General features: G+C 38.3%; 1 protein-coding gene across 1 annotated transcript; it reads right to left on the reverse strand.

The window, feature by feature from the left end:
- Positions 1-1,006: 1,006 nt before the first annotated feature.
- LOC128241224 (uncharacterized) lies at positions 1,007-10,995 on the reverse strand. Its single transcript, XM_052958175.1, has 4 exons — positions 10,970-10,995; positions 2,752-2,920; positions 1,759-1,931; positions 1,007-1,141 (listed from the first exon to the last, which is right to left on the reverse strand). The coding sequence occupies exons 2-4, from the start codon at positions 2,918-2,920 to the stop codon at positions 1,007-1,009; spliced, it is 477 nt and encodes a 158-aa protein (XP_052814135.1). The 5' UTR covers positions 10,970-10,995.
- Positions 10,996-11,796: the final 801 nt, after the last annotated feature.

Genomic DNA, 11,796 nt, shown 5'->3' on the forward strand with positions numbered 1-11,796 from the left:
TCAATATATATGGTGCTTTATTGTAAACTTAAAGAAAATAGTATAATAAGATTACATGTAGTACTTATACATACATTATTTAAACAAAATAAAGATAAAGAGAACGTTTGCTACTTTCAATCAGAGGCTAAACGACTTATTTATGAGAATGAAACAGATATACCATTGAAGGATGTAAATTACGAACTTTTAAACAGAATTTTCGATTGGATCTCAGAAGGTTCTGGTTTGGCAATTAATAGTGATACTACTAGGGGTAGTTTCTTCAGGCCTCTCAAAATGGACACCAGTACTGGTATCTACCCAGGAAACGGACTAGAGAGTCTATAAGCTATCAGCTTTCGTCCCAATCGAGCTCAAAGAAATTAGAAGAACCTAATTAAAAGTGTTGATAAATATATTTACACCGCATGAATATGTTCATGTATCAGTTTCAGTAAAAAAAAGAAGTAAGATCAGATCAGCAATGATACAGGTGTTATTCAGTACAGCGAACGTAATTATAAGTATTACTATCAAGGACAGAAAATATGTCCGATACACGTATACAACTTAGCCCGCTTTTTTACTACCCGTAGCGAGACTGTCAGCTTCTTATACAGCAGGTTACTCGGATATGTTAATACACCCTATATGGTATAAGTGCGTTTTTTGCGCCTTGTCTGGTTGACTAGATATTTCACCACGTGACTGTATAAATGTTGTTGTCAACATGCGCTAGATTAACCGTGACCTCTAACACACCGATATCACATTGGTCCGTAGCCATTTGAAATACCAATGGAAGAAAACTGTAGGAGAAAAATGTATTCGAGTTGATATTGGTAAACCTATAAGTAACATGAAAAACAGATGCATTGTGTATATCAATATGTCAGTATTGACCATCCCTGTCATGTCAGGAGGTATTCAGTTCTATTAGCATCTGAATGTATGGGTCCGAAGTGATATCAACATACTATAATATTATTTAAAGGTTTGAGATAACTAATATATTTTCCACTTATTAAATTCTCCTTTGGATCACCTTAAGAATGCCTTCATTGTAGTCTGTAAGGATGCCATAGTGTCGTGCATGGCTGGTGCGGTTCACTGAAGCGATCGGAATGTACAAGGGCAGACTTGAACAATTTAACTTTACCTGCAATGCAAATAACATTTTATTATTATAGTTTCATTGTTAAGTAAGTGTCAACAGATTGTATGTGATTGTATTAAGTATGTATTTTATCACAGTGTCACAGCATGTTTAATGGCGAAGAACCTTTGATGGCAAAACGGGCAGTAGGGATCACTTACAAAAGCTGGCTCCATTACTTTTCACTCATACAAATGCATTTCATACGCCTCATAATCAAAAAGTTCTTTAAATAGTTCTGAGGAGAGGGTAGCTTTATTTCTTGAATGGAGCGCGAAAATTATTTATGGTGCCATTTGAACGCAAGAAATAATTAATTTGGATTTTAAATATTGCCACATGACAATGTTTCCATGATTCTACAGACGACGGTCTTCAACAAGGGAGGTAATTGTGTGATGACAATAAAAAAGGAGTTCCATACGGGTACTTGTTTTATCTTTGCCCGTGGGCAAGATAAGAATTTTGGGATCCACTTATCTGTGGTAGGAGAAAGTGTATTGACACAATGATAGATGAACATATGTCGATGCCTTCTTGAACACCTTTAGGTGCACTTCTATTTGCACAAATCATTGTGCAATAATAAATTGAACAACATATCTACACCGTGAACTTACATCCTCTCCTAGCACCCAGTTGCTGTAGTCACTCGGAGCAGAGCAAAGGTCAACAAGCATCATCTGCTGACTGATGAACTCCATATTACTGCAAGGTGGTTTTTGTAAAGGCAAGATAGCCTGTTGTGTCTGTTTAGCGTACTGAACCAGCTTGCTGTCACAGATGTGGATATCTGGAGGGGAAACGTATGGTATGGCTATCGTACATCTGGTTAAAAGCTTACCATATATCGTCTTGTAAGGCCAAATGGCATTTTCTCTTCAATTTATACGGTGCATGTGCCTCATAATACAGCTTCCGATAGATGTTTGGATACTGGATTTGTCCCGTTCGCTTCATTTGTATAATTCTGATTATAACAACCAAACACATGCTTCTTGACTTCTTAATGCTGATTTACTAGCACGAATGTGACGATGAAGCAAGATCAAAAGGTTAAATAACTGTCTTAACTATGCTCGTTTTTACTTAATCACTTTTGATGTTTTTATGTAAACAAACATTGACAATGTATAACGATGTGAAGTATGGTAAATCATAAGGAGTGTTAAAATTAAGATATTGACAGCTGGAACCTTTCAACAAATGTTGATATTTGCTCAAATATTGTCTTTGAAGACCACAATTTTGAAAAACTTAAGCAACGCGATTCGGCATTATTGGTTGATCACCTTATCACCTTATGTAACCAATAAATTCATTGAAGGATGAAATAGCCATAAGATGTAATAACAATCCTTGTGGCCTATTGGCTCATGCTTCAATTGTTTGTATTGAGGAGTTAATTAATTATAAAATAAGTGTTTTCAGGTGCATTTTAGGAACCTAATTGTTGGTTGTAAAACATAAGCAAGACCCTTCAAACAACTGTACGGTAACTGGTGGAGTCAAAACGTCCTCTAAATTTAAAAATCAGAATGCCCTATCATTGATAACATTTCCCTTAAAATCAAAGTAATTCTTTGAGACAGTAAATAGAGAAACTGACTTACTATCTGGACACGGTCCATTATCACACAGGGCCCTGTCCAAGGAGGGGCCTACACAAGCATGACCCCGCCCGCGGAAGCCGGTCAGTGCAGGTGCGCACTCGGGTGTGGTGACCTGAGCCACACATAGAGCTACAGTTGCCGTACTCTGACCAGGCGCTCCAGCCTCCATCTAGACGAAACAAAAAAGTATATCATTTATTGATGGAAGGTATATTTCTTAGTCTATGTTGACGTTGTTTGTTGCATTCCGGATCAAAACGCAGTACTTATAACACTTCTATTATATACATTACTGGTAATATCACTTCAAAGCCACATGTTTTCATAATAAATGTCATTTTAACGACACACTATTTTGTTTTATAACGTCAGTTTAACATCGCGCAACGATACCTGTTATGTCGTGACGTCACAAGAGTGGAATACGACCGTATTGCACTGGAGTGGAATACGGACTACCGTATATTGCGATATATATTGCGTGTTGTATTTATGATGGTTTAGAGTCCCCTAAATGGCAAAATTGGTCCCAGTCTCGTCAGGTGAAGGGATGCTGAGATATCTTTGATCATGCATACCCCAGTTTTTGGCATTTTTCGCTGCATTTTAGAGTTTAAAATAGCCTTATAGGCAAATAGAACCGGGGATCGAATATCATTCCAGGCACCCAAACGGGTGCTTCTTGTAGGAAATCGAGAGCCCTAAATTTCAAGATGTTAATGGACCTCCCGGGGTGCTTCTTGTACGATCTAGAGTCCCCTAAATGGCAAAATTATTCCTAGCCTCGTCAGGTGCAGGGATGCTGAGATATCTTCGATCATGCATACCCCAGTTTTAGGCATTTTCGCTTCATTTTAGAGTATAAAATAGCCTTATAGGCAAATAGAACCGGTGATCGAATATCATTGCAGGCACACCGATGGATGCTTCTTGTAGGGAATCGAGAGCCCTAAATTTCAAGACCTTAAAGGAACTCATACCATTTTTGGGTACGGAGATATCTTCGAGATTAGCTCCCCCTTACAAGCTATATGGGAGCGCGTTAAAAATACGAAATATCGCGAAATTTGGCATACTTTGACGCGTTAGTTACCGGTGACCAAATATCATCCCAGGCACCCCGGGGTGCTTCCTGTAGGGTTTAGAGTCCCCTAAATGGAAAAATTGGTCCCAGCCTCGTCAGGTGCAGGGATGCTGAGATACTTTCGATCATGCATACCCCTATTTTAGGCATTTTCGTTGCATTTAAGAGTATAAAATAGCCTTATAGGCAAATAGAAACGGTGATCGAATATCATTGCAGGCACACCGACGGGTGCTTCTTGAAGGGAATTGAGAGCCCTAAATTTCAAGACCTTAACGAACCTCTTACCATTTTTGGGTACGAAGATATCTTCGAGATAAGCTCCACCTTACAAGCTTTATGGAAGCGCGTTAAAGTACGAAACGTCGCAAAATTTGGCATTCTTTGACGCGTTAGTACCGGTGACCAAATATCAACCCAGGCACCCTTGGTTGCTTCCTGTAGGGTTTAAAGTCCCCTAAATGGCAAAATTCGTCCAAGCCTCGTCAGGTGCAGGGATGCTGAGATACATTCGATCATGCATACCCCAGTTTTAGGCATTTTCGCTTCATTTTAGAGTATAAAATAGCCTTATAGGCAAATGAAACCTGTGATCAAATATCATTGCATGCACACCGACGGGTGCTTCTTGTAGGGAATCGAGAGCCCTAAATTTCAAGACCTTAACGGACCTCATACCATTTTTGGGTACGGAGATATCTTCGAGATTAGCTCCCCCTTACAAGCTATATGGGAGCGCGTTAAACGTACGAAATATCGCGAAATTCGGCATACTTTGACGCGTTAGTTACTGGTGACCAAATATCATCTTAGGCACTGTTTGGGGTGCTTCTTGTAGGGAATCGAAAGCCCTAAATTTCAAGGTCTTAACGGACCTCGTAATATTTTTGGGTACGGAGATATCTTCGAGATTAGCTCCCCCTTACAAGCTATATGGGAGCGCGTTTAAAGTACGAAATATCGCGAAATTTGGCATACTTTGACGCGTTAGTTACCGGTGACCAAATATCATCACATGCACCCACTGGGGTGCTTCTTGTAGGGTTAAGAGTCCCCTAAATGGAAACATTGGTCCCAGCCTCGTCAGGTGCAGGGATGCTGAGATATCTTCGATCATACATACCCCAGTTTTAGGCATATTTCGCTGCATTTTAGAGTATAAAATAGCCTTATAGGCAAATAGAACCGGTGATCGAATATCATTGCAGGCACACCTATGGGTGCTTATTGTAGGGGATCGAGAGCCCTAAATTTCAAGACCTTAACGGACCTCATACCATTTTTGGGTACGGAGATATCTTCGACATTAGCACCCCCTTACATTCTATATGGGAGCGCGTTAAAAGTACGGAATATCGCGAAATTTGGCATACTTTGACGCGTTAGTTACCGGTGACCAAATATCATCCCAGGCACTGTTTGGGGTGCTTCTTGTAGGGTTTAGAGTGCCCTAAATGAAAACATTGGTCCCAGCCTCGTCAGGTGCAGGGATGCTGAGATATCTTCGATCATGCATACCCCAATTTTAGGCATTTTTCACTGCATTTTAGAGTATAAAATAGCCTTATAGGCAAATAGAACCGGTGTGTGAATATCATTGCAGGCACACCGACGGGTGCTTATTGTAGGGGATCGAGAGCCCTAAATTTCAAGACCTTAACGGACCTCATACCATTTTTGGGTACGGAGATATCTTCGAGATTAGCTCCCCCTTACAAGCTATATGGGAGCGCGTTAAAAGTACGAAATATCGTGAAATATTGCATATTTTGACGCGATAGTTACCGGTGACCAAATATCATCCCAGGCACAGCGATGGGTGCTTCTTGTAGGGTTTAGAGTCCCCTAAATGGAAACATTGGTCCCTGCCTCGTCAGGTGCAGGGATGCTGAGATATCTTCGATCATGCATACCCCAGTTTAGGCATTTTTCGCTGCATTTTAGAGTATAAAATAGCCTTATATGCAAATAGAACTGGTGATCAAATACCATTGCAGGCACACCGATGGATGCTTCTTGTAGGGAATCGAGAGCCCTAAATTTCAAGACCTTAACGGACCTCATACCATTTTTGGGTACGGAGATATCTTCGAGATTAGCTCCCCCTTACAAGCTATATGGGAGCGCGTTAAAAGTACGAAATATCGTGAAATATTGCATATTTTGACGCGATAGTTACCGGTGACCAAATATCATCCCAGGCACAGCGATGGGTGCTTCTTGTAGGGTTTAGAGTCCCCTAAATGGAAACATTGGTCCCAGCCTCGGCAGGTGCAGGGATGCTAAGATATCTTCGATTATGCATACCCAATTTTAGGCATTTTTCGCTGCATTTCAGAGTATAAAACAGCCTTACAGGCAAATAGAACCGGTGATCGAATATCATTGCAGGCACACCGACGGGTGCTTCTTGTTGGGAATCGAGAGCCCTAATTTTCAAGACCTTAACGGACCTCATACCATTTTTGGGTACGGAGATATCTTCGAGATTAGCTCCCCCTTACAAGCTATATGGGAGCGCGTTAAAAGTACGAAATATCGCGAAATTTGGCATATTTTGACGCGTTAGTTACCGGTGACCAAATATCATCCCAGGCACCCCCTGGGTGCTTCTTGTAGGGTTTAGAGTCCCCTAAATGGAAACATTGGTCCCAGCCTCTTCAGGTGCAGGGATGCTGAGATATCTTCGATCATGCATACCCCAGTTTAGGCATTTTTCGCTGCATTTTAGAGTATAAAATAGCCATATAGGCAAACAGAACAGGTGATCAAATACCATTGCAGGCACACCGATGGATGCTTCTTGTAGGGAATCGAGAGCCCTAAATTTCAAGACCTTAACGGACCTCATACCATTTTTGGGTACGGAGATATCTTCGAGATTAGCTCCCCCTTACAAGTTAAATGGGAGCGCGTTAAAAGTACGAAATATCGCGAAATTTGGCATATTTTGACGCGTTAGTTACCGGTGAACAAATATCATCCCAGGCAACCCCCCCCCCGGGGTGCTTCTTGTAGGATTTAGAGTCCCCTAAATAGAAACATTGGTCCCAGTCTCGTCAGGTGCAGAGATGCTGAGATATCATGCATACCCCAGTTTTAGGCATTTTTCGCTGCATTTTAGAGTATAAAATAGCTTTATAGGCAAATAGAACCGGTGATTAAATATCATTGCAGGCACACCGACGGGTGCTTCTTGTAGGGAATCGAGAGCCCTAAATTTCAAGACCTTAACGGACCTCATACCATTTTTGGGTACGGATATATCTTCGAGAATAGCTCCCCCTTACAAGCTATATGGGAGCGCGTCAAAGTACGAAATATCGCGAAATGTGGCATACTTTGACGCGTAAGTTACCGGTGACCAAATATCATCCCAGGCACCCCCTGGGTGCTTCTTGTAGGGTTTAGAGTCCCCTAAATGGAAACATTGGTCCCAGCCTCGTCAGGTGCAGGGATGCTGAGATATCTTCGATCATGCATACCTCAGTTTTAGGCATTTTTCGCTGTATTTTAGAGTATAAAATAGCTTTATGGGCAAATAGAACCGGTGATCAAATATCATTGCAGGCGCACCGACGGGTGCTTCTTGTAGGGAATCCAGAGCCCTAGATTTCAAGACCTAAACGGACCTCATACCATTTTTGTGTACGGAGATATCTTAGAGATTAGCTCCCCCTTACAAGCTATATGGGAGCGCGTTAAAAGTACGAACTATCGCGAAATTTGGCATATTTGACGCGTAAGTTACCGGTGAACAAATATCATCCGAGGCACCCCCTGGAATGCTTGTTGTAGGGTTAAGAGTCCCCTAAATGGAAACATTAGTCCCAGAGTCGTCAGGTGCATGGACGCTGAGATATCTTCGAACATGCATACCCCAGTTTTAGGCATTTTTCGCTGCATTTTAGAGTATAAAATAGCCTTATAGGCAAATAGAACCGGTAATCGAATATCATTGCAGGCACACCGACGGATGCTTCTTGAAGGGAATCGAAGGCCCTAAATTTCAAGACCTTAACGGACCTCATACCATTTTTGGGTACGGAGATATCTTCGAGATTAGCTCCCCCTTACAAGCTATATGGGAGCGCGTTAAAAGTACGAAATATCGCGAAATTTGGCATACATGTACTTTGACGCGTTAGTTACCGGTGACCAAATATCATCCCAGGCATCCCCCTGTGGTGCTTCTTGTAGGGTTTAGAGTCCCCTAAATGGAAACATTGGTCCCAGCCTCGTCAGGTGCAGGGATGCTGAGATATTTTCGATCATGCATACCCCAGTTTTAGGCATTTTTCGCTGCATTTTAGAGTATAAAATAGCCTTATAGGCAAAAAGAACCGGTGATTAAATATCATTGCAGGCACACCGACGGGTCTTATGTTAATCGACCATTGTTTTTCTTTTTGGCACCGCAAATCACAGTCATAGTATCATAAAGATATAAAAAGTGAGCCGATCAAATGAATAAATGCTGGACTGGATTAAATTAATTGATTATGTATCGTTAAAACCCTTATTGCATGATATTTAGAATGTAACAATGCTAACAAAGTCATAAACATGCCGTAACAGACTGTTATTAACTTTAAAAAAATGAATTTGGAATAAAGCATTTCTTATGAGCTATTTTTTTTATCTTCAAACGACATGATTGCAGTGTTGTTTTGAGTCAAGCGGTAACATAACGCAGTTTGTAAGTGTGACAGTATTATGAATGAAACCGTTCCTACTCGAAAATAATGGTTGTAGGTACGTATTAACAAAAGGTGTGAGAGTAGTTAATTTGGAAATATAATATACATAGAACACTACGCAATTTACATTTACAAAACATTATTATAAGTTTCTTGAGATATGTTCATGCACAACATGACCCCGAATACATGTAAACGCTATATTCCATGTATACAGTCTTCCAGGACTTGTTCTTAAAAAATAAATTACAGTCAGGTTTAGATGCAGAAAAAACAAACAATTATCGCTTGTTATCCAACACATTGAGTGTTTGCGTAAATTTCAGTAGTACATAAAGGTACTAAATCCCTTCAAATCCGACCTAATACTCCTCTTCACCCCAACAGTTATGACATAGCAAACACAACTACAATGGACACATGGTATTATATCATACTTCAAATATAAATCAACGCCATTGGTGTAGGACAGGTCACGCGGTGACCACATATATTTCCATTTTTGGGCACCAATCTTTAAATCGTGCCAAAAGGTTGTATTTTTTCCGAGTCAAATGAAAAAATGAGATATCATAAAGATGTTTTTATTATTATTGTCTTGAGAAATGTCGACAGGTTGTCGAAGTGAAAAATACATATATATTTATTAATGACTTTTATCAGCCCTTTATTATTCATCAAGAGTGAACTGATCTACTGCCGAAATTGTATAACTTAAGAAATGTTATGGACATCGTACACCATTTGTAGACTTTCCTTGCGCTACACAAGTCGGGCCGCAATATTGATGTACACAATGCTGGTCTACACTATCTTTTCTTTACTACATATAGGGAACATTAACATTGGGAAATGTTTATATTATTTATCTGTAATAACGATGCGTTCTCATTAGCGTCAATTAATCAAGTACAGGAGCTATTCGATTTTGTTTATTTTGCCATTAATCATAATGTTAAATTGTTTGACATGATGAATCTCATTTTGGTAACATTTGAATGGGTATTGTTTGATACATTTGAAATAAACGCCAAAAAGTTTAATAAACAGATTTATTCAAGTTTAAATTTCGTTTTATCAATTAATGTAATATAGTTAACCATTTCTTTGCACATTTCGAAACAAATCGTGGCTTAGTTCCTTAGATGAAATTGACAACAAACTCGACTCACCCCTTTGCTCCTTGTATGATAATATCAACAACTGGGCCAATATCCGTTTTTCCTTGTTCATGAATGTCAAATTGCTGCTATTTTGGTGTTCCTACTATATGCATCCAAATTGATTATGCCACAATATGGACACAGATAATAAGCCAATTACTTAAGAGTTAATATAATCCATTCGTTCTTCGTATATCCTATTTTACACATTCATAGTGTACTGAAAAATAATCACGTTATGCTGAATGTTTGGCATTGCATAGAATGTTCATTTACTATTTGTTGTTAATTTAACATATCATATAAATTCTTAAATTAAATTCGAAACTTTCATTGAAATGTTTTAGGCACCTTAATTGCGTGCTTGCTTGCAAAAAAACATATATGGTTAACAAAGATCGACTGGCGATATATCTGAATGAGGATGCTGTTTTATTATACTAATGTATAACTAGTTCAATTTGCATTTCACAAAATTGAAAATAGAATTAAAAGGTTCCAAATGGATGAACCAGATATGTTGCAATCTCACATGTTGTATTTATAACAATGGATTTTCAAACAGAACATTCTTTTTTGAAATAGAAAATTTTAGATATAGTTTTAATAAAAAGAAAATATCTTGTCATATGTACTCACTAAGACATCCTAAAACATCATGATATTTGGGCAATCATTATTGACATGATTTTAACTTTTACTATAAAATGTTGCTGGATTAATAATCACATCCTTTAAAGAAATTGAACATTAATTTTTTCCAGATCTAAACCTAAACTTAAATATTTTGCCATATGACATGTTATTATGTTTTGCATCTGTTAAGCCAGTTCTGATTTCTTGCGTTAAAGCCATTTCCATTACCCAAACCCTTGGTCTAGTATGTAAAACATACAACCATTCAAATTATATTCCTTTTTATTATTCTTTAGTTTATATTGTTAAAATATAATTCAAAATGTCGTCAACATGTTATACCACCGTTCTCACAAGTAAATTATATTTCATAAAATCCGTATATATATGTATCCGAAATCGTAAAAATGAAACGATCTGCCTATCTGTAAAATAGTTTACTGAATTACCCATGCTGACGTTTTTTTCTGAAATGAGCACGACAATTTCGATCCTCGATGGGACTGTAATACTGGAACGCCACCTTGTTGTAACAAAGATGGTCGAAAAAGTATCAAATACCTTTATTGTACATATCGCCTAGGCAACTCTATAAATATTTAGCTATTTTAAATGCGATCATAAAGATGTGTTACCTGATATATTTGAATGCCTGTGAAATAATGAGGTATGGCATAAACATTTTTTAACTGCGGTGTAATTTGAAGATGTCTGAGCAGATAGCATTTGCAGTGAGCACTATAATTAATTAAACGACAAAATTGAACAATGCCTGTACCACGGGCTCTTATCCCCAAGTGGAAAATTGCAGATGAATGTATTTGATGACATAAATGGAGACTGCTATCTCGTTATTTATTCACCTATTGTGAATAAATAAGCCATTCATCTGCCAGCAGGTAATGAGTTATTTGATTCTCAAGTCTATTCAAATCAAAGCTGTTTTATTTGAAACGAAGTCTGCGTGTCGCTTGTCCTGAGTATTTATTTTTGATTGCACAAAATTCTATGCTCTGTAATTAAATATTGGAAAATGGTTATGACTCACACCGCTGCAAACGCTTCAAATTTGTAAAGAAGGTTTTCATGCGTGCAAAATCACAATATCACCGTGTTTGTACAAGAAAAGGCAAGTATGTGATACTTCTACTCTAAATGCTTATAAGCTATTGAAATACTTTTTTATAGTTAACAATGTCGCAATACTTTCAGTGCATATATTAATAATACATATTTCTATTCCATTAGATAAATGTATGCAGAAATGAAACACTACCACAATGAAATAAATAAATTTCACTTAAAAAGCTTATCTCCAGTATTTTAGCGTCGTATAATGACTGTTACGTGTAATACAATTATAATATTACCAAATTGTGAGCCACCAGGTTCCACATATAAAAAACAAAAAATAAATTTGTAATTAAGTATAAACACTTAGGTCTTATTTGGAAACCCTGTC

Source organism: Mya arenaria, chromosome 7 (assembly GCF_026914265.1).
Source record: "Mya arenaria isolate MELC-2E11 chromosome 7, ASM2691426v1".
NCBI classification, from domain to species: Eukaryota; Metazoa; Mollusca; class Bivalvia; order Myida; family Myidae; genus Mya; species Mya arenaria.